Genomic DNA, 21,894 nt, shown 5'->3' with positions numbered 1-21,894 from the left:
CACATTACCATTTGTTTCGCTCTCTTCAAAACTCTTTGAATGGTAAAAACTTTGATTCAGATGAGGCTGTCGAAAACCACTTGTCTCGATTCTTTGCTGGAAAAGACCAAAAGTTCTTCGAGCGCGGAATTATGCAGCTGCCCGAGAGATGGTCATTAGTGGTCGAACAAAACGGCCAATACATAATTGATTAATTATAAGTCCTGATATAAATAAATCATCTTTGAAAATATTGAAAAAAAACGACATGACTTTCTTGCCAACCCAATATTTATTCTGACGGTAACGGGTGTCTTTTTCTGATAACCGTAACAGTCACCAGCCTAAATTCGAATTTAAAACAGCTGATTGGACTACCACGATTAAACAATCATAAGACTTGTGGCATTTTGCAGAAATTTAAAGCCAAGTAGTCATTTCTTCATGTCGAAAAAAATCGCTGATGCGAACTTCGGCGGTAGGTTGGCTTAGTCTGGCAGCTCTTACCTATTTGCTGTTATTGGGAGTTGCCACATAATAGCAAAGTTAGAACTAGAAAGTGAAAGCTTATCGGCTGTTAAAATTTAAATATCACTTTTGTTATTCCTTGGACCTTAGTATTTTTCCTTTGCAAGTGCATAGGGTACAATTTCAATAGATTCTTTTGCAATATTGCTATAGATTGGGCCACCAAAATGGACCCACCCTTGTATGTAAATTTTATAGACTTATAATTTCAGTTAAAACTATTTCAACACATTTAATTAAAGTAATTAAGCAAATTATTATTACATAGTTAGTAGATTTACACAGAGCTTTTAAAACCCCATCCTAGTATTTATCCAGAGCCTTCGAAAGCAGCGTGTTCATGTTGGTTAGCAGCATGCGGGGATCCTCCGCCAGACCGGCGCCCACCATGGCGTTGGCGAAGAGCTGCTTGGCGATCAGTTGGGCCAGCTCCTTGTCGCTCTCGCGCAGCTTGTTCAGCTTCTTGATGATGGTGTGCCTGGAAAAAAGTATAAAATAAGTAAGGGGTTCTAAATGGCTTGAAGGAAAGACAACTAGCACTACTCACTTCGGGTTGATCTCCAGTTCTGGCTGAAGAAGGGCAAATCGATTCTGCTCGGGCACCTGGTGGCTTTGGGTGCGGATAAAGTGGCGAGCGGCGGCCATCTCTTCCACGGTGATGACACAGGGGTGGGTGTCCAGGCGGGAGGTGGCTTTTACCTTGATCACCTGGCCCTTAAGCTCCTCCTCAAGCCAGGGAATCAGAGCGTCCAACTCCGAACGCGGCAGACTGCCCTCACCAAAGTCGGTAGCCGCCGATGTCTCCTTGGACTCTTCGCGCATCTCCTTCTCCACGGATACGAGGTTCTTGCTCTTAAACTTGCCCAGCTGCATAAGCACCAGCTCATCGTAGGGTTCATAGCAGAAGAGCACCAGCTCGTTTCGCTTCTTCAGGCTCTCGTAGTAGGGCGAGGACTCCGCAAGAACGCGGTTTGGCGCTGCCAAGTAGTAGATGTTCTGCTGTTCTGCGGGAACGCTGTTGTAGTACTCCTCCAGGGACATCCGACCACTTGAGGTCTCCGACTTGGAAGACTCAAATCGCAGCAGTTTGGCAATTTCCTCTTTCTCGTTCGCATCGCTGGATGTTACAATGCCTTCCTTCAGGAAAAGTCCGTAGTCGCGGTAGAAGGCCTCGTACTCCTCTGGCTGCTTCTTTGAGCGCTCCTGCAGGAAACGGATCACACGAGTGGAGATCACGCTAGACAGTTTGCGGATCAGGCTGCTGTTCTGCAGCAGCTCGCGGCTCAAGTTGAGTGGAATGTCCTCAGAGTCGACGACGCCCTTCACGAAGCGCAACCACTTGGGCAGCAGGTGCTCTGTCTTGGATTGGATGAGCACTTTGCGCGTGTACAAAGCAACGCCGGTGTTTCCGTCCCGGGACATCTCGAACATGCCCGGCTTTCCCTCGGGGAAATAGAGTAGCGCGTGGATGCTCAATGGCACATCGGCATTGTAGTGCAGCGTGAAGCGCGGCACATCAAAGCTGTTGCTGATGAAGCGGTAGAAGTCGTGGTGCTGCTCCTTGCTGATGCTTTGCGGCTCAAGCAGCCACAGAGGCTTAATCTCGTTGGCCTGCTTTCCGTTCAGCAAGATGGGCGATCCCACGAAGTTGCTGTACTTCTTAATGACAGCCTGGATCCGCTCCTCGTCAGCGTACTCGCGACACTCGGTCTTCAAATGCAGCACGATCCGCGTGCCCAGCTCAACATCTGGCACCTCTTCGATCTCATAGGAGCCACTGCCATCGGTTGACCATTTCAGTCCGGGGGCATTGGGCGTGGCCGCCCTTGTGAACACTTCCACCTTGTTGGCCACGATGAAGGACGAGTAGAAACCCACGCCGAACTGACCGATGATGTTGGAGGAGGCCTCCGAGGTGGCTGCCTGTTGGTTGCCCTTCATCTGCTCCAGGAACTGCTTGGAGCCGCTGCGCGCGATGGTGCCCAGGTTGCTGACCAGCTCCTCCTTGGTCATGCCGATGCCCGTGTCCTGGATGATCAGCTGCATCAGTGGCTTGTCGGTGGTGATGCGAATCTCCAGTGGACGATCCTTGCCGGCCAGATTCTCGCCCCCAGCGCTCAGCGAGGTGTAGCGGAATTTCTCCAGCGCATCGCTGGCATTGGAGATGAGTTCGCGCACGAAGACTTCGTGGTCGGAATAGAGAGAACGGGCCACGATATCCAGTAACTGGCGGGTCTCCGCCTGGAACTCGTGCTTGTCCACCACCGAATCCGAGGCCTTTTTCGCCTCCGTGGAGAAGCGACGCAGAGGAAGGGCTGCAAATGGTTTGAGGGATATTATGTAAAGTTAAGATGGTTTGGCGAAATCAAAGGCTTACCGGCTGGCGATCGCTGGGATCCCAGGGCGAGATTAAGAGCTGCTGGGGCGGATCGGTGGCTCTGCCGCAGCACTTGGGCAAAGCGGCTGAAGCGGCACGCCTGGCCCAGCACTCCCATCGCTCGGACTGACATCTTGTTGATCCTTGATTTTTGTGTTTTGGCCAACTAAAATGTTATTCAACTGATGTTTGTTCCAGCGCACATGTGTGCAGGCCAAACCAATCGATTGTCAATATTCGATAGCGACAATGAACTAGTTCAATTACTAGACAAGCCTATCCATTATTTTTTTTATTTTAAATGCTTATTTTAGCTTCCCAATTAAAAATGTATAATTCATGAGGATGATAACAAAAAATAGATCAATTGAAATCTAAAATTAGGCGTATCTCTGAATGTCCAGCGTTTTTAATTTCTTCATTTCTTAGCTAATGTTCCCTTTAGGTTTAACACGAAATCAATATACCCCGCTGGCTTTTGGGTATAGTATAAAAAATATAAATTAAATAATAAAGTTAAGCGATACAATTATAAGCGATACAATTTGAACAAAACAAATGATGCCGGAAAATATCGATTTGTCTATCGATAGCTAACGACATTAGTGGCCTCTGTTGACAACCCTGCTCGCGAATGCAACTCTGCTGAAGCGCGTCCGCGTCGCGTTGTAATTTTTGTTGAGTTTTTAAACTAATTTTAATTTGCATTTGCGTGTCTTACTAATTAGAAAACAATGTGTTAAGTGTTCCCCATTCGCGAAGCAAGTCGAATAGATCCGAAAATGGGTGCCTCCACCATCGACAGTGTGCGGGTGCTGCTGCAATCGCTGCCCGCTGCCACCGCAAACATCGCCGCTCTGCCGGCCGATCAGCAGACGCCGGTGAAGATTGGCCTTTCAGGGACGCCACTGCGCTCCAGGCATCCCAGCCAGCTACAGGTGGTCCCGGAGAAGGTCGAGGAGAAGCCAGCGTCGCCTCCGGAGGAATTCTGGAGGGATCTGCAGCAGTTCCACGAACGCCGGGGGTGAGTTCGCTGAAATCCCCAGCCATTTGAGATTCCCTGACCCACTTTCCCCTCTCTTCCACCGAACAGCACTCCATTGACGCAGCCGGCCAAGATCAGTGGCAAGCAGGTCGACCTGTACAAGCTGTACAACGAGGTCACCGAACGCGGCGGCTTCAACAAGGTCAACATGCGGGACGAGTGGGAGGAGGTGTACAGCGCCATGGAGACGCTGCGGGAGCGCTGCGTGAACGGCACGGCGGCCATCAAGCACATCTACAGACGCTATCTGGACAAGTACGAGCGCCTGAACTTCTTCGGCGAGGACCCGGACAAAATGGAGGCCTTGGAGGCGGCCATCGAGAACGCTGAGATGGGCGGAGGACGGTCGCGGTCACGGTTTTTGGCCGGTGCCAGCGGTGGTCTGGGCAGTATCTTCGGCTCAGCGCACTCTACGCTGCCGGCGGTGCCAATGAGCTACAACCAGCGCCAGCACTCTGTTAATGTGGAGCGAAGGCGACAGTACAAGATGTCTACGCACCTGCATCGACACAGCACCTACGAGAAGCTTCTGCTGTCCCTGCTCTCACCGCTGCCCAACGAACAAGACTTCGCCATCAATGTGTGCACATTGATGGCCAACGAGATGCGCCACACGTTGCAGCTGTCCGAATGTCCCAAACTGCTCGACGTGCTACTGGCTCACCTGGGTGTCTATGCCGACTTCACCATGCGTCAACTGTTCCAGCACAGTTACGCGGAGGTGCGACACCATTCGCAGCTCAGCTTCTGGCGGGATCTGCTTCACGATAGGCCACAGATTCTGGAGCTGTACACGGATGAGCAGGCCTGGCTGGACAACGGTCTGATAAGCAAGGAGGACACGGAGAACTCGGCGGCTCGCAGTGAACTGCTGGCGGCCTGCGACGAGTTGGACTTCCTCAACCTGCGCCGCAGCAACGGCACAGACGAACGCATGGGACAGCGCGTGCTCCAGATTGTCCAGCTAGTGCGTGCTCTTAGTTTCCACCAGGAAAACCACGCGCTCCTGGCCTCCAACCGCACATTGTGGCGATATCTGGTCATGGGCGCGAACGTGCGATGGAGTGAGTATAAAAGAAAAGCGATTGTAGAAGGAACATTTTATTACAAGTTATAGCCAAATGATTTTTGTAATGGGTTCCGATATGTCTGTGAAATATCTTAATATAACCAATACCTTTTTTAATCCGGATGTCTAAACCTTGCTTTGTTTTCTCTAGGCAACATCCACATCCAGGCTCTTGAAACAGCCGGCAACCTGGCTCAACAGTTTGAACTTCTCGATCCCACCACTGACGAGCTGTCGCGGAATCTTCTGGCCACCCTCTGCGAGGGTGTCGACTCCAACGACCGGGCGGTGATCATTAGCTGCCTGGAGATACTCTACAAGCTGTGCGGCCGCGAGGGAAATTCACAGCATATCAACCGTTGCCTTGGCTTGGACTTTTACCAACGTGCCATGCTGCTCCTCTCGCTCACTGACGTTATGCTGATAATCTTTACTCTGGAGGCAGTATACGCACTTAGTTCGCTGGGCGCCCGACCCTGCTCGATGCTGATGCAAGTGCGTGGCCTACTGGACCAGCTAGTGGCTCTAATCACCGTAGAGGCACAGTCATATGGCGCCGACGGTTGCATACTCATGCGGGTGGTAGAGGTTGTGCCGGGCAACATGATCGCCTCGATGGCTCAGAACATGCCTGCTTTGCAGGCTCCCGCTTCGGCCACTTCCATCACGACACTCCCAACATCCCTGCAAGTAGCGGTCAAGCCACCAGCCGTTTTGCCTACGCCGACGCCAGCCCAGACGCAGGTGCTCCTGCCCCAGGGAGAGCAGCAGAGTTTGGTTACGGTTCCGATTCCCGGTCTGTCGGTGCCTAGTTTGCCACAGGTTAATATTCCCGTACCGAGTCTGCCACAGGTGCAATTGCCTCCAATCGCTGCCACTGTGTCGCTTCCCAGCCTGCCCTCTGTCTCCCAAAGTTTCACACACGAGGACGAACAGTACGCCTTGGCCTGGCTGGGAGCTACCTACGAGCGGGCAGGTAACGGCAACGATCTGCGAGTGGAACAGGCGGAGCTGTACAGGATCTACTTGTCCCATTGCCAGAAGGCGGGCAAGCTTTCCGTGGTAAATCACATGCAATTCCCTCGTCTGGTTCGGCTTATATTTAACCAATCGGTGGGACCGGTGATCGTACGGCAGATGGACGGAACGGAGCTGCCTGGGACTTACTATGTAGGGATTCGGATGCGAGCGCAGCCGCTAGCCATGCAACAGAGGCCTGCCACCAACATTATTCCTATCAAAAAGGAGACTCCCATATTGCCCAAGCCATCGTCAAGTGATCCTGCTCAAACGGAGGTACCGACTGAAGAATCTGCTTCGTCTGCTGTCACGCCACCTCCAAGCTCATCGCTGATAAAAAGCCTGTTGGCCAACAAGGTCACTGAGCGCCAGCAGAAGCAGAAGGCCCAGGCTCAGACGCCACAGCCGCCAGCCCTGGTGGCCACCACAGCGTCGGCCACAAATGCCACCCAGCCTATCAAGGTAACTTCGACAGCTATAAGCGCCTTCGTGAACAACCCGCTGATGCAGCACACACCGGTGAAGGTGGGGCAAACCACCATTAAGCCGCTGCATCCCCAGATGGCCATTGAAAAGAAGCCAATCACGGACTCGGCTCCGCCGCCACTCGCTCCTTTGAGTGGCGCAAACGTGGTGACCAAGGACCCGAGCGGGCGCACCCTCATCATTGCATCAGCCGCTGCCAAACGCAAATTAACCATCGACGAGGAACAGAATAAGCGACTGGCCTTGGATGCAGCCGCCAGTAGTTCTAGCTCGAATTCTTCTTCTGCCGGAAAGGAAGAGACCCAGGTGACTCCCTCAAAGAATGCGGCCAACCTCTACGCGGATCTGGCTGCATCTATATTGGAGGATGAGGACATGGATGATGTTCCACCGCTGGCCAAGTCAAGTCAGGAGCAACCCCAGCAGCAATCGCAACAGCAACAGCAGCTACAACTTATTCCGGCCAAGGTGCAACCGACGCAGCGACAGCTCGTCTTTCCCGCCAACAGTGTCGTTTCTCCAGCCCCGCCTCCGCAACTCAAACTGGCAACCACGGCCACCATTAAGACGGATCAGGGCCTGCAGACGGTTCCGGTGATACTGCAACCCAAGTCCTCGATGGATGCCACGCCAGCGCAGCAGACGCAGTATGTCCTGGCCACTAACCAGCAAGGTCAAACGTATCTGGTGGCACAGCAAACGCAGCCAACAATTCCTACATCAACGCAATCGGCTCCGCCCACATTGCTTGTGACGCAAACGCCGCAACAACAGACGAAGACCATAATCATCCTTCAGCAGCCAGGAGGCGTTTCCGCTGCCAATGTGGCGGGAACGCAGAAAATGATAATGACAACAGCGCAGGGCCAGCAGGTCCTGGTCACCACCACCACTGCTCCGCAACTGGCCCAGCCACGTACTGCTACGCCCCAGCAGCAAATCTTTATTGCCCCCCAGCGACCGGTGCCAGCGTTGGGTGCTGGCCAAATGTCTCCCTCACTGCTGTCGCAGCTGAACCAGATCCCGGCCACTATCAAGCTTCACCAGCCGCAGCCCCAGCCACAGCTCGTCTCGTCGCAATTAACACAACAGCAGCGGCTGGTGGCCACTAAGCCAGGCGCAGCGCTGCCCATTCCTCAGCTCCAGCAGCACCAGTCCATCATCCAGCAGCACATAATCTCCGGCCCTGCCACACCGACTTCGGCTGGTGCCGTCCAAGCTCAAGGCGAGAAGAGGCAGGTTATCCTTGGTGGAATTAAGGAGACGCTTATCACGCAGACCCCAGCCACTGCGGCTCCATTGCAACAGAGCCAGCTCAACTCGCAGACGATCATCACCACACAGCCGCCCACCAGCTCAGCTACGGTTGGGGGCGTGGCTATTCAGCAGCCGCAGCACATGCGAACCGTGTTGGACCAGCAGCAGCCGCATCATCCATCCATCATTCAACAGAAGATTACCATGCCGGCAGTAAGTTCTTATTATTAAGACTGATGCGAAATATTTTTGTTGGTTGATTAATTATAAATTATATACATTTATTTAATAACAAATATTTCAATATTTTTCAGATTCCGGATGCGACAAAGCCGAAAGTAGTAGCCGTTTCCGCTCCAGGAACTCCGCCGAGCACAGTGCTCGTCGCTAAGAAGCCGTTGCAGCCATCTGTCACTCAGGCTGTGGTGGTGACACCGTCGGGAATCTGTGATTCAACGGAAGGCGTCAAAGTTATTGTGACGGCAAGCAGCGAAGCTAAGCCAGCGGAGCACCAGGTGGTGGCCCAAACGACAATTGGATCAGCTGTTGTCACCACCGCTCCCAGCAGCAGTGCTTTGGTGGTCAGTCAAAGCGTCTATGCGTCACCAGCTTCGAATGGCAGTCCTACGCCTTCCGCTATGCCCGTGGACGCGAACTGGTTGTTCATCTGCGACTGGCGCAACTGTCCTCGCAAAAAATTCAAGTCTCTTAACGAGCTCAAGTACCATGTGTGCAATGTCCACTGTCCGGATCACCTGGACTCTGACGCCGACATTTACTGTCAGTGGGGAAGTGGACCCACCTTTTGCGACAACAGGGCGCGCAAACGTTACTCACTGATGACGCATCTGATCGACCGGCATCTGACCACGGAGAATCTGCGCGCCAGTGTGCAACGGCGCCTGGCCACCGGCATTCATAATGTAGCGCCAACGCAGCCTCCCGTTACCATAGTGCGTAACGAGGGACACGCCCAACGATTGGCGGGACTGGCTACTGGTCCATCCACGGGTCCTGCTCCAGCGACTCCTGTTGTGGGCAGCGCAGCAATGCAAGCCATGAGCCGGCACACAACCGATTACACGAATTCCAAGGAGTTTATGGACGAAAACGAGGGTCCCGTCACCAAGAGCATTCGACTGACGGCGGCGCTTATTATACGCAACCTTGTCACCTACTCGTCAACGGCCAAGCGAACCCTAAAGCGCTATGAGCCCCACCTGGCCAATGTGGCCTTAAGCAATGTGGAGGCCAGCGGAGTGCTCTCCCACATCATGTACGAGCTGAGCCAGTAGCCGATACCGCTAACCATAAAAATAAATAATTAAACTGACCTGTAATAACGACACTATAAAATGTGAGAAAACATACCTTATTTGTCTAAATGAAAGTATTGCCATTGTCGGGAAATTGCTATTGTGTCTCGAGCTTCGAATAAATGTTGTGAATGTTTTAAAACTGATAGAACAATTTGCGTAGGAACGCGATGCCAATATCCAATGGGTACGCTATTCAATATACCGCTTTGCAAGTTGTTTTTTAATTATTTTTTGTTAATAACATACAAAATGTGGTATATTTAAATTTTATCGTCACAGGCACAAGCTGGGTTTTAATATCAAATTGAAGTATTTTCGAATCAGGTCATACAAAGAAACCATTCTTAGGGACTAACATATGGTACAAAATAGGACGAAAATGGTATCATGCGGTAGCTTTTCCATTCTTCAAAAAAGTTTCGTCGTCCACGATGGTGTAGCGATTGCTTCTATACGTGTCCAATTCAAAAATGTACTTCTTGCCGCAGTCCTTCATCAGTTTGTGGATGACTGGCTTGATGTTTTCGATGCCCGCGAGATTCGCCAGTTCATTGTAGTAAACAAACTAGAAGAACAGATCATTAGTAAAACATGAGATACGATGAGTCATCTATCCGATATTTTCTGCCTGTAAACTTTGTTTCAGCACTTCGAAAATAATGTATTTGAGCAATATGTGTATAGAGCAGCTATATAAGTCCCTACTAAAAATGTTTATGAATGTTCCAGGTTAGTTTAGATGACATGTTTACGAGTATTTTAAACCATTCTTCCGGATAATTGACATACATTTTCTTAAAACTTTTGATACCATTATTTCTTCTTGAATTTATTTTCATAAAAGTACCGGTTATTAAAAGAGCTACTAAACAACTTAATATTCACCTGTCGCTCGCCCATCTGATGTGCCTTCTTGTGGTTGTGGACGCCGCAGCCCCATCGCTCTCCGATCTCCTGCTCCAGCTCGGCGATCATCTGCTCCCGCGAGGGGAACTCCCGCTGGCCCGTGAAGAACTTCAGCGTGAAGCGCACCTGCATGTCGAAAATGTGGGTGGGGATCACGTTGAAGGGCAGCCCCACAAAAGCCATGGTCGGGTGATTGATGTTGATGCAGTGCTTCCACAGTGGCTGGACGAAGTTGTCTATCACCTGGATGCCCACATCGGTGCTGAGACAGGGGAATGTGTACTTGTAGCCGGTGCAGAACAGCACATGGTCAAAGCTTTCCGTGCTGCCATCCGTAAAGACGGCTCCATCCGGGGTGAAGCGCTGCACGTCCGGTTTCTGTGTGACATTGCCCATAAAGGCTGTGTTGGGAGTAGTGGACAGATGGTGGCTAAGGAACACCTGCTTGGCTGACACGCGAACATGGTTGGTGATGTCCATTCCGCTGGGACCGGCGCCAATGATCAGAACACGCTCGTCTGAAAGATAAGTCCATAAGTCAGATTTTAGTTCAAATATGCCCACCATTTCTAATCTTGCTATTGAAGAAAAATATCATATCATATCAATTCATCCATTTCCTTTCCACTCCACTGAAATCTTTTCCACTTGTGTAAATTAAAATCAATTTTTGATCAAAGGCAACAGTGCGTATGATTGATACTTTTGTATGCCTCAAGCTTATCTTTTGAATATGGTAAATTATGTTCAGCATTAAAGTAATATATACTGAACATGAAAATCTGAAGATTAGATCCTGCTACAGGTATATTTAGCTATCACTACAAAAGCACGTGGAACGGGCGCTTAAAATTGGCACAGACCCTCAACACTTGATATTATTATGTCACTCGGCCGTCAACAATATTATCTGCTCTCGAGGGTGCTCCAATTATTTATGGGGAATAACAGAAGTGGGACTCTGGCCAGACGGCTATGGTTGCCAGGTCCAGAGCTTTGGTTTTGACAGACTGATACAGAAAAGATACAGGCCACAGGCCCCCTTATCTCACCCTTAAACTTATCTGCCTTGCGGTACAGGTGGCTGTGCATCTTCTTGCCCTCGAACAGGTCCATTCCCTCGACACTCGGTATGTCCGGTTCCGTATAGTGTCCATTACAGACATACACAAAGTCGTAGTATACTGGATCGCAGGTATCCGTGCTGTGGTCCCACACATAGACCTGCGAATGATCGGAGGAAAGCCCCCGTAATGTCAATCAGTATTTCATCAGTCGCAATGTAAGATCAAGATCCGTATGAGCGGGGAATAACAACAAGTCGCTGTGATTGAGACACCAAAAAACTGGTTCGAAAATACGTGACGTCGCTACCAACCTCCCAGTCGTCCAGGCGAGGACGCACTCTTATCACTTCGTGCTGGAGCTTGATATGGGGCTTCAGCTTAAAGTGTTCCGCATAAGAGCGAAGGAATTCCAGCACCTGGTTGGAGGTGATAAAGGATTCGTCGATGTCGGCGGGGTACGAGTAGTCAGGATAGCCCATGACCTCCTTGGGCAGATTGGTGCTGAAACCAAGAAGTCATAGATCAGACAGCTTCCCTTTATGTATTAATAACTATATCACCTACCGTAATCCCTCGTACATGCTGCTGTGCACCTCGTCGTACTCGTCTTTCGGCATTTCCTCGGAGAAAATCCAGGTTCCTCCGATTTCCGTACCCCGCTCATAGGCCACCGCATCAAGACCCGCTTCCAGGGAGTTCTTCAGGGCGCACAGACCAGCTGTTCCAGCTGAGATAAGATGTCAGATATGCACCTTTACAGAGCAGATTTGGACATTACCTCCTATTACGCAAACGCGACGCTTTTGGTCCAATGGAGTTTTCATCATTTTTGGTTATTCCTCAATGGTAGCGTGTTTTCCAAGCAGCTTGTCTTTGTAGTTTGAGTAACACGTCGCTTCGCCTCTGCGACTGACCAACGACTAACCGAGGGCTCGAGCTCCCACAGATATTATAGACCCGGGAAGCCGTCTCGATGTGCGCTACACTCGAGTATACTAGATTGTTTACGAGCTGGGTGCAACTGATAAGTTGATTCCCACATGGTAGTATAAGGAATACATGAGCATGAGTAGCTTTTCGGGAAGAGGGGACTTCGCAAGGCGGCTTCATCCACCGCTACCGCCTTATCATTTGCGATTGCCAGTGACATAACAGCGACGCTGGCGCTGGCGTTCTGTAAGCGTCTGGAACCCGCCGCCAACAGATCGGAATTACAGTAAGACCTCACCTAAAGTATCTCTACCCTGCAAATTTACTTAGAAGTTCCAGTTTTAGTATAGTTTTTAAATAGTTTTGATAAATTTTTATATTTTTATATAAATTTCTATTTAAATTATATTTACCTTATAGACACTATGAGCTTACTGATTGTATATTCTAATCTGTAAGCCTATCAAATCCAAATGTATCATGGAAATTAACTTCTCATATTGTAAATTAATTAATTATAAATTAACTTTTAACTAGTAATGCTACCTAGACTGATAAATAATAACAATATATGGATTACTAGCATGCCATTCTGCCACAATGACATTTTAATCATAGCATTTATTTTAACATTTTCAATACTAAACATTTTTTGGTTTAACGAAGTAATACCCATGAACCTTTAGATTGTTTTACCTTGAGGATTGTGACTGTAAGCCATGAGCATCTGGCTCTGGCTGCTGGAAGACGTAGGAACCGATCCGAAAAAGCGAACTGATAGCACTATCAATACAGATTCGGCGGAGATTTATACCCCCTTACCCGGAGTCACTGTGTCAATTCAGTTTAACAGCCTATTTGAGCTTTTAATTATCAGCTGGCCGCACCAATACATCGAATGTGTATTGAAAATCATCAGCGACGGGAATATAATTAATTTCATTCAATTACAAAAACATTGCCGAGGGCAACATTGTAGCAGGCCGCAGTGAAGCCTATGGAAAATTCTTTGCTGGGGGTGTTAATAGGGGTTGGCAGTGGGCAATAGTCTTAGGCATCGGGAGTGAGGAAGCCAAGTAATAGATCTTTCTCAGACAGTGATAATGGGATTGATTGGGTACTCTACTAAGATCGATACTCTACTGAAATCGAATTCAACATAAGCATGCTTTGACAGCTCCTTGGTCTTAATCAAGATTGAATGAAGTGTTTTTACTGCACGCTTCCGAGCAATCGCCCACTTTAATCACATTTTGATATGATATGTTTTGCTTTTTACTATGCAAATATTGATAAGTTAATGGACACTAGTCTGGGTTTAATTGAACTCAATTTAAATACATAATTTCTTAGGCATTCGATCTTTGGTACTATTACATATGTCAAATTAGTATGTTTTCCCTCTTACGATTTATTACTTCTTTGCGTCCATACCAATTTTACCAAATCTAATATAACTACGCTAATGTTAATGTGATGCCATTAATTTGTTACATAACTGTATTGACTTTTAATATACTAGTAATACTTTTCTTCAATATGTTAAATAATTTCTTGAATTGCCGAAAAATTTGTATTTTTCCCAAAGTTGAATATATCTGACGTCATCCTTTTATGTGATTTGTTTACCTTCCTGACCACTTAAATATTTTTACTTACATGCCATGCATTTGGGCAAGGTAAAACTCCTTAAAAATGTCATAAAAGGCTTTGAACGGTAAACACAGCGTCTGGACAGTAAATATAATCAATTCCTTTAAAACTCTAGAATCTACATTGATAGAAGGTGAGAGGAAAAATAAACCAAAATAGTTACAGAAAAAGTAAATTATGTATAAAATCTATAGTAATAAAGTAATGTGTTTTGTGCAAACAATTAGTTATTCTATCGTACAAAATAAGTGGCAAGTTCATTTCATGTTCAAAATGCTTGTACCAATTATTAAGTTCATCACTGTATATCTATATATTACCTGTACACAAACCCAACAATTTTGAACGTTTTTTAGCTATCCAATGCACCCACCAATCTATTCCTGTCAACACATCAAAAATACTAAAGAAAAGAATACGCAATAGTATCGAAACAATCTCGAGTTCTTACATCCCTAACTAGAAAGAAAACAAACCATACCACCATCTGAGTTGAAAATATTGTAATCTGGTTGTAAGAAAATAAGTACAATGAAAATCGGAGCTCTATGTCATTATTTCATTTCAGAGCGATGGAGACACCAACGTGTCGTGTTTGCCTAAGTGAAAATGGAAATATGGTCGATATGTTTAAAGGGACACTTGAATCCGAATCCATTGTGAATATCGTTTCCCAGTTCAGCGGCTCTAAAATTGCAAGAGGGGATTTGTTCCCTGAAACCATTTGCTCTTCCTGCCTGCAGGACGCAAAAAATGCATTTGGGTTATCAAAAGAAGTGCCTCAGTTTGAGGAAGAAGTGGTCGAAGTGGAACCACATGAAGAGCCGTTCCAGTGTCAGGTGAAGAACGAGCCCCTGAATGAAGAGGAGTTGGACTATCAGCACGATGTCCAATTTAACGACGAAGTGGTGGATGAGGAGGAACCACCTACAAACCTGTTCCAGGTGAAGAACGAACCTCTTGAGGTCGATGAATTCGAAGAAGAAAACCGTCTTAATTCAAACAGCGACTTTGAGGAATTGGTAGACGAAGTTAAAGTCGAGGAGACTGAAATCGATAATGAAGAAGAAATAGACGGAGACGATGTATATTATGAGTCTCGCCATGGCGAGAGTAATAAGAAATGCTATGCTTGCCTGAAGACTTTTATAATTAAATGTGAACTCAAGGATCACTTGCAAACCCACACAGGATATCGTCCGTTCCAGTGCTCACACTGCTCCAAGGCTTATACAACGAATTTGAGTCTAAGGAATCATTTGCGCACTCACGCAGGAGGACTGCTCAAGTGTTCCCACTGCGAAGAGACTTTTAAAAAAATAGCCAGTCTTAGCACACACTTAAAAACGCACACTAGTGAACCATTGTTCAAGTGTTCTTACTGTTTTATGCCTTTTATTAACAAATCATGTTTTCAGGAACATATGGAAACCCACAAAAAACAGTTACGGTGCTCTCGTTGTTCACTGACTTTTACCTCAAATCCTGCTTTGCAAAAGCACTTGCGAACCCACGAAGAATCTTCCAGAGGATCGTTCCCATGTTCATATTGTCCAGCGAGTTTTTCACATGTTTCGAGTCGTAATAGACACGAAGTAATCCACTCAGAACTACGACCGTTCAAGTGTACCCATACCGACTGCTCATTGTCTTTCAAACGGAGTCAGTGTCTTCAAAAACACCTGATATCGCACTCATTAAAACAAATGGGACGCAATCAAACGCAGTTTAAGTGCCCCTACTGCGAAAAGTCTTTTACCCGGAAACTAAGTTGTCAATCACACATGCGAATCCACACAGGTGAAAAACCGTTTCAGTGTTCCCACTGCTTAAAGTCTTTTATCAGTAGTTCTTATCTTGATAAGCACTTGCGATCGCACTCAGAACGACTGTTCGAGTGTCCCCACTGTAAAAAGTCTTTTACACAGGATTTGAGTCTTCAGAAGCACTTGCAAACTCACATAGGAATAGGACAGTACAAGTGTTCCCAGTGCCCAAAGATCTTTCCCAGTAATCTACATCTTCAAAGGCACCTACACACGCATTCAGAAGTTCTTCTCTTTAAGTGCTCCCACTGTCCAAGGGCGTTCAGCGAGAAGGACAATCTTCAGACACATTTGCGAACGCATACAGGATAACACCCATTCCAGAATCTTTTTCCATAATACAGATCTTAAGCGAAATTTTGGGAAGCAAACGTTCGAAGTCGTTCCATAGTTTTGAAGATAAAGCTATCAACTTCGATCGAGATACATTTGTATCTCCGCAGTCTGCACTTTAAAATCTTAAAGTAATGGTAGCTCACCTCGCATTTTGATATTATAGCGATGGAAAAAAGATAATGTTAATTTTTTATTTAGTTTTGTACTTTTCGATAACTGCCTACAACAATGTTGAAGACGTATACCTGAAATTTGAATGGGGTTAAGGTTTTTTCCTTATAGATCAAGCCATATATCATAGCCAAAGGGAACTAACTTGTTTCGACCAGTACTTAAAGATTTAAAAATCTTTGCTCTTCGCAACTATAAAAAACTTCAAGCTTGATTTGTTTTTCATGAAAATCTGTTTAAAGATTTTTAAATCCAAACCACGTTATTTCTAAAATTGTTATTCTCATAATAAGAAAATAAATAAAATTAAAACCAAAAGCATTTCTTTGTTTGTTTCTGGTGGTGCTTTTCGTTTCGATCAAAGTTTGATGTGGTAAATTTGAATTTGAATAAAATATATAGATGGAGCAAAAAATGTAATTTCTTAGATTGTTATTTGGAAACGTTCTGGGTACTCCCTAAACTTTTAAATAATTGAATTGTTGAAAGTTTAACAGAACGCTTCAGCAATTTAGGGAACGATCCTAAATGGTTACTGTTGAAATTTTAAACAGCTGGGACCATGTATGTTGATATTTAAAAATGTTAAGCAGTTAAAACCAACTATTTTTTTTTATTATTTGATTGTTGACTTGATGAAATTTCTGCAAATGGAGATTGTATGGGGCAGCTGATAAACAACTAACCAAAATCTAACAATTCAATATTTTAGGGAACACCCTAAATAAAATGATCGCTGTTTTTCTGGCTCCGGAACCGGTCCGCTTAGCCGAACCAGCGGACCAGCTCGCCACACATTAACAGCAAGTTAAGATACAACATTTTCAACGTTTGCAGAGCAGCGGCAGAGGAAAACCTCTGTTGTATCTTAACATTTATGTTAAAAGGAGAGGAGAGAGCGAATTCGAGATCACCTGGTGTGACCATTCGCTGCAAAATGTAGAAAATGAAAATGATCTGGTCTGACTTTTTCGCGTTTTTAAATTCACGGTATAAATATTTATTTTTATTCAAAAACTATCGAAACACTGATATTTTGATATACTTTTCACATCCCTACAAATCACAACCGAAGCTCGCGGGATCGGGAAGCTCGGAAGAACGGGACCGGAGAACCGAGAACGAAGAACGGAGAGTCAAGCGCGCGCTTGCGATCGATCGCTTTTCCCCACTTCCACTTGCTAAACATTTCATTTCGCGCTCTCGGTTAAAGGTTCAAAGTGATGTGAGGCGAGAAAACAACAAGTCGAAAAAGAAAGCAAAGCAGAGCGGCTGAGCTGGGAATAATACGAAACTGGGATCGCGGCACCAGCAACAAGTTTTAGTGCTTCTCCTTTGTGCCTCTCGTTCGTGCTTGCTGCTCTCCGCTTTGCGCGCCCCATTCGTCGCCGACTTTTTTATTTTGTTTTGCCCATTTTATCAGAATTAAATCGGAACCCAATCCGATCCCGACCACCTCCAAAAAAGCGCAAGGCGAGTGGCGTTGAGGTGATCGCTGATCCGCTCCAAAAGCGTTCCATTTCTGAGTGCATAGTGCATGCAAAGTCGCGAGGCTGCTGCGCTTTCGAAATTACACAACCCACATGGGGCAGCGCCAACAAAGGCCTCAGCAGCAGCAGCAACAACAACAACAACAACAATAGCGGGCAGCCAAGCATTCGGCCACCGACCATGGCCCCCACCACCAGTCCGCCGCCCAAGCTGGCCAAGTTCAAGTCCTCGTCGCTGGACCACGAGATCTACACAGCGAATCGACGCGGCACCATTGCCACGGCCTCCAGCGACTGGAAGGCGCTCCGCGGAGGGGGAGTGGTAGTGGGAGTGGGTGGTTTGGGAGGTGGAGGCCCCGGCACACATCCCTCCAACGGACGATCCCTTCACGCCGGCGGTGCCATGACCAGGGCCGCCTCCACATCCTCGCTGGCCAGCAGCACGCGCACCATGACCAACTACCAGGAGTACAAGATGGAGATTATCAACCAGGTGAGCACCAGGTGGCCTTTATAGTGCGACAGCTAAGATGTGAGGAATAATCCAGAAACAATTAAGGTCTATGAATTAATAAAACATATTTGTTAGAGCTGTATCTTGGGAGTACTAGAGTTGAATTTAGCGGAATAATCAAGAACTTATTAAGGTCCTTAAATAAATAAAACAGATTTCTTAGAGCTGGTCAATGTATCTTGAGAGTACTAAAGCTGGGGTTGAAATAGGCGTTTTTGGACCCTATAAAGTACATATATTTATATTTATGGAACAACAAAGTAAAGTCTACCTCAATTAGTTATAACTAATTTTTTGATCAACAAGATATAATCGGTGTAAACTTTTCTTGTGAAATTTGAAAACGATATACAATGGATTTTAACTAATTTTTTGATCAACAACATATTTTCGGAGTGAACTTTTCTTGTGAAAACTGAAAACAATATACAAGGGAGTTGATATCTAATACATTTTTCAAATTACAAAGTGCTTACTTATCGTTTTCTTATCCATACAGTATGCTTTAATTTTTTAAAAATATTCACTAGGGATTTGAACTCTAAGATTCATATGTTTTTATGGCAGCAAAACGAATGAAGGGTATTTTACTTAATTTTTGAGATCCTTAAGAGTTGCGTCATTGAGTATGACTAAAACTTCCAAATTAAAATTGTTTTCCAGGAAAGTTTGACTACTAAAAAAATACAATTTTCTAGAAAACCAAAACTTCAAAATTCATATTTTACAGTCAAATTTCATTTATAATAAATGTATCATGTATGTAAACAAAACCATATTTAATTTAATAAGCTGCCTTGAAGAACATACATTTATGTTTCTGTTATCTATTCCTCTTAAATTCGTCATACACATTTCCAAATTAACAAGTGTTTTTTAAAGATAAATAAGTAAATGATATTAACAAGAATTTATTTTTTCATCTTAGATTGTTTTTGAATAGGTATAAAATTATTGTTTGGTGATATTTATATCTAGAAGGCAACCAGTTGAACAAATATTTAATTATTGCTGAATGTTACCGATAATTGATAAAACTTTGGGTGGGTCTGGAAATTTTACTTTTTTTGTTTCCTTCAAAAAAATGTTTAGTTTTATGAACATTTATCAGTTTGAGCTTTAAAAAAAATCATTTATAAGCAAGCATTCCAACCCCTAACAGTATGCCATATCCTCTGAAAAGCAAATCGTTTTGGTCTCGAATGCCTATTAAAGTAAGGATTTATGAATGCCTACCATACAGGAAATATTTTAGTATTAGAGTAAAACGACTAATTTTCGGAGATTCCATACAAAAAATAATACAGATCATAAGCGATTTCAAATATTAAACTTCATATGTATGTTAAGTGTAAAAGAATTTCAACATTAAGTGTGTAGGGTATGTTCTTAAGAACTTAAATTAGTGAGCTTCAAGGCAAACTAAAGTCTTCGGCAAGTGCACAAAAGTGAGGAACATAATCCCAAACTGAACGCGAAAGCTGTTCAAATAAATTGACGCACTTTGTGGACAAGTTTTGAAATAACAACCACATCAAAACAGACAACAGATCGGCAAACAGTGGGAACCTCGATACTTATTTACTGTGCTAAAATGTTTGAGAAATTACCAAATTACGTGGTGGCTGCGAGCGAGGACGAACCATCCGTATCTATATAATTTACCAATTGGGTCGTGGGTGTTACTGTCACAATTTAATTGATAAGGTAAATATTTTTTTATCTCAGAGACAGACTGATAAAAAGTTCCAGTGCACGCACGTTTGCCTTCGTTTCGCTATGTAAAATATTTACCCGACTCTTCTAGGTGAGCGAAATGTAAAGTGTTTATTTAATATATTTGCCTTTGCCGAGACTGATAATTTGTGGGGGAATTTTTGCACAAAGCGCATTGCGGAAGTTTGCTTAGATTGCAGGGCCTTAGCCTATCAACTGAGGAATCAGAATAGGATTTAGATGGGGCCATTGCCAAATATGCATCCTGCTGATTGCAGGTTCCCAAAAATAATGGCACCTGGACAAAAGAGAAGAACCCCAGAGGCGCCACGAGTAAATCAATTATAAACAAGCATTCCGAAAATAAACAAAGCACACCCACATAAACCTTAAGTGATGAATTCATCGAACTCTTAATTTTATGGTATCTGGTCAGGCCAAACTTGCCGAAAAGGTAAAAGTTCGGCGCCCAAGTGTATCGCCATAACAAGATCACGTAAACAAATTGACGGATTTATTGGTACTGCCCGCGGGCAGGTGATCAATTCACTGGGAGGCTGGACGGGTTCGGAGTGCTTCAATGGACTTGTCAAGACCCCAGCCGAAAACAGCAAGGCCAGCGATTTTGGCATGGATTCGATCTCTTTGACTGGCCATGTCATAAGTCAAGTTGGCGCCAAAGTAGGTAATTGTCTGTTTACTTGGACCCCAAGTCGTTGGCGTGACGAACACTAATTGTGCGACATAAATTGGGGGAAGCTATGGCTAATTGATCGGAATTGTATGGGGAGACATGAAAGTGGGTTTCTTAATTGCGGCAAGCATTAAGCGTCTTACAGATTCCAGAAGCTTATAGTTTGCTTTAATTATTTTCAACAGCACGTGCTGATCGCCTCTTTTTGTTTAGAAACGCTTTCATTGTTTATTAACGCCATGTGCACTCAGCACCAGTTCGGCTGCAATTTTAGAGACTCTGTAAGAGGTGAGATTGAAATTGGCCAGGTGTCCACGGAACTCGGCTGTAAACCAATTCCGCAAGACGTAAATAGGTTCGCCGGAAACTTCGGGGCAGATATGGATTTGATTGAGTGACCCGCTGATGGGGCAAAATTGCCTGGCAATGATCAAAGCACAGTAGTTAATTTGATTGAACTTTTGGCTTTGTCGTTTTATTTCAGGGGAAATGCCTGTGCGGCCAGTACATCAGAGCCCGGCTGCGACGGGCAGGAGTCCTCAACCGGAAGGTGACACAGCGCCTGCGCAACATTCTGGACCCCGGCTCCTCGCACGTGGTCTATGAGGTCTTTCCGGCCCTGAACAGCGTGAGTGGCCCCCAATCCGCCAGAGAATAACCTACTGAATAACCCACTTTAATCCACAGATGGGCGAGGAACTGGAGCGCATGCACCCCCGGGTATACACAAACATATCGCGCCAGCTGTCGAGGGCCCCATTCGGGGAGCTGGAGGACAGCGACATGGCACCCATGCTGCTCAACCTTGTGGCCAAGGATCTGTTCCGCTCGAGCATCACCTGGGGCAAGATAATCTCAATCTTCGCCGTCTGCGGCGGCTTCGCCATCGACTGCGTGCGCCAAGGACATTTCGACTACCTACAGTGCCTGATAGACGGGCTGGCCGAGATCATAGAGGATGACCTGGTCTACTGGCTGATCGACAATGGCGGTTGGCTGGGCCTGTCGCGACACATCCGACCAAGGGTCGGGGAGTTCACGTTCTTGGGCTGGCTAACGCTGTTTGTCACCATCTCGGCGGGCGCCTATATGGTCTCCAATGTGTGTAAGCGTATCGGTGGTCAACTGTATTCGCTGCTGTTCTAGCCTTGCCCCGGAACGTTTCGTTTTAGATGTATATTCGTACCATTTAGTCAGTGAGAGCTTCGAATCATTCCTGCTTCCATGGACCCCGAGTCGTGTAGTAGTATGTAGTGCACATTGTTTTATCTATAATATTGTTATCCTAACCTAGGCGCAATAAAGCGTGTGTTTAAAACTATTGATTTGAATTTGGCGCGAAAGTGGGATGCCAGAGCGGCAGAATAGTCACTGGTGGCCCAACAGGTGGTTTATGCACGTTTAACAACACTGGAGGACACTGCAAATTCAAATGTTTGAATTCTTAAAGGCGGAAATTGCTAAATATAGAATTTTTAGATTAAGATTAAAAGCAAATTTTCAAAAAATGT

General features: G+C 45.8%; 5 protein-coding genes across 5 annotated transcripts; 3 read left to right on the top strand and 2 right to left on the bottom strand.

The window, feature by feature from the left end:
* Positions 1 to 743: 743 nt before the first annotated feature.
* On the bottom strand, positions 744 to 3,107 carry LOC119551227 (heat shock protein 75 kDa, mitochondrial). The gene is made up of 3 exons (XM_037860464.1): positions 2,885 to 3,107; positions 1,055 to 2,822; positions 744 to 985 (listed from the first exon to the last, which is right to left on the bottom strand). Exons 1-3 carry the CDS (start codon positions 3,015 to 3,017, stop codon positions 811 to 813), a joined length of 2,076 nt encoding a protein of 691 aa, XP_037716392.1. The 5' UTR covers positions 3,018 to 3,107; the 3' UTR covers positions 744 to 810.
* A 403-nt stretch (positions 3,108 to 3,510) lies between these two features.
* On the top strand, positions 3,511 to 9,171 carry LOC119549186 (AT-rich interactive domain-containing protein 2). The gene is made up of 4 exons (XM_037857015.1): positions 3,511 to 3,908; positions 3,978 to 4,993; positions 5,150 to 7,974; positions 8,076 to 9,171. The coding sequence occupies exons 1-4, from the start codon at positions 3,667 to 3,669 to the stop codon at positions 9,054 to 9,056; spliced, it is 5,064 nt and encodes a 1,687-aa protein (XP_037712943.1). The 5' UTR covers positions 3,511 to 3,666; the 3' UTR covers positions 9,057 to 9,171.
* A 168-nt stretch (positions 9,172 to 9,339) lies between these two features.
* LOC119549187 (senecionine N-oxygenase) lies at positions 9,340 to 11,990 on the bottom strand. The gene is made up of 6 exons (XM_037857016.1): positions 11,832 to 11,990; positions 11,618 to 11,780; positions 11,365 to 11,554; positions 11,039 to 11,210; positions 9,966 to 10,504; positions 9,340 to 9,645 (listed from the first exon to the last, which is right to left on the bottom strand). Exons 1-6 carry the CDS (start codon positions 11,878 to 11,880, stop codon positions 9,466 to 9,468), a joined length of 1,293 nt encoding a protein of 430 aa, XP_037712944.1. The 5' UTR covers positions 11,881 to 11,990; the 3' UTR covers positions 9,340 to 9,465.
* Positions 11,991 to 14,098: 2,108 nt separating this feature from the next.
* LOC119550588 (oocyte zinc finger protein XlCOF6-like) lies at positions 14,099 to 16,287 on the top strand. Its single transcript, XM_037859392.1, has 2 exons — positions 14,099 to 14,150; positions 14,205 to 16,287. The coding sequence occupies exon 2, from the start codon at positions 14,209 to 14,211 to the stop codon at positions 15,772 to 15,774; it is 1,566 nt and encodes a 521-aa protein (XP_037715320.1). The 5' UTR covers positions 14,099 to 14,150; positions 14,205 to 14,208; the 3' UTR covers positions 15,775 to 16,287.
* Positions 16,288 to 17,259: 972 nt separating this feature from the next.
* On the top strand, positions 17,260 to 21,704 carry LOC119550589 (bcl-2-related ovarian killer protein). The gene is made up of 3 exons (XM_037859393.1): positions 17,260 to 17,952; positions 20,868 to 21,011; positions 21,071 to 21,704. Exons 1-3 carry the CDS (start codon positions 17,641 to 17,643, stop codon positions 21,527 to 21,529), a joined length of 915 nt encoding a protein of 304 aa, XP_037715321.1. The 5' UTR covers positions 17,260 to 17,640; the 3' UTR covers positions 21,530 to 21,704.
* Positions 21,705 to 21,894: the final 190 nt, after the last annotated feature.

The sequence above is a fragment of the Drosophila subpulchrella genome, chromosome 2R (genome assembly GCF_014743375.2).
Source record: "Drosophila subpulchrella strain 33 F10 #4 breed RU33 chromosome 2R, RU_Dsub_v1.1 Primary Assembly, whole genome shotgun sequence".
NCBI lineage: Eukaryota > Metazoa > Arthropoda > Insecta > Diptera > Drosophilidae > Drosophila > Drosophila subpulchrella.
This window is presented reverse-complemented; position numbering and strand designations above follow the sequence as displayed.

Excerpts from the sequence above, each read along its gene's own strand:
- LOC119551227 (XM_037860464.1), bottom strand. The coding sequence starts at position 3,017 with ATGTCAGTCCGAGCGATGGGAGTGCTGGGCCAGGCGTGCCGCTTCAGC. Across the intron at positions 2,823-2,884 it reads ATCCCAGCGATCGCCAGCCG|CCCTTCCTCTGCGTCGCTTC; the intron begins GTAAGCCTTTGA and ends AACCATTTGCAG. Across the intron at positions 986-1,054 it reads GAACTGGAGATCAACCCGAA|GCACACCATCATCAAGAAGC; the intron begins GTGAGTAGTGCT and ends ACTTTTTTCCAG.
- LOC119550588 (XM_037859392.1), top strand. The coding sequence starts at position 14,209 with ATGGAGACACCAACGTGTCGTGTTTGCCTAAGTGAAAATGGAAATATG.
- LOC119549187 (XM_037857016.1), bottom strand. The coding sequence starts at position 11,880 with ATGATGAAAACTCCATTGGACCAAAAGCGTCGCGTTTGCGTAATAGGA. Across the intron at positions 10,505-11,038 it reads CAAGGCAGATAAGTTTAAGG|ACGAGCGTGTTCTGATCATT; the intron begins GTGAGATAAGGG and ends CTTATCTTTCAG. Across the intron at positions 9,646-9,965 it reads ATCAGATGGGCGAGCGACAG|TTTGTTTACTACAATGAACT; the intron begins GTGAATATTAAG and ends CTGTTCTTCTAG.
- LOC119550589 (XM_037859393.1), top strand. The coding sequence starts at position 17,641 with ATGGCCCCCACCACCAGTCCGCCGCCCAAGCTGGCCAAGTTCAAGTCC. Across the intron at positions 17,953-20,867 it reads AGATGGAGATTATCAACCAG|GGGAAATGCCTGTGCGGCCA; the intron begins GTGAGCACCAGG and ends GTTTTATTTCAG. Across the intron at positions 21,012-21,070 it reads TCTTTCCGGCCCTGAACAGC|ATGGGCGAGGAACTGGAGCG; the intron begins GTGAGTGGCCCC and ends TTTAATCCACAG.
- LOC119549186 (XM_037857015.1), top strand. The coding sequence starts at position 3,667 with ATGGGTGCCTCCACCATCGACAGTGTGCGGGTGCTGCTGCAATCGCTG. Across the intron at positions 3,909-3,977 it reads CAGTTCCACGAACGCCGGGG|CACTCCATTGACGCAGCCGG; the intron begins GTGAGTTCGCTG and ends TCCACCGAACAG. Across the intron at positions 4,994-5,149 it reads GGGCGCGAACGTGCGATGGA|GCAACATCCACATCCAGGCT; the intron begins GTGAGTATAAAA and ends TGTTTTCTCTAG.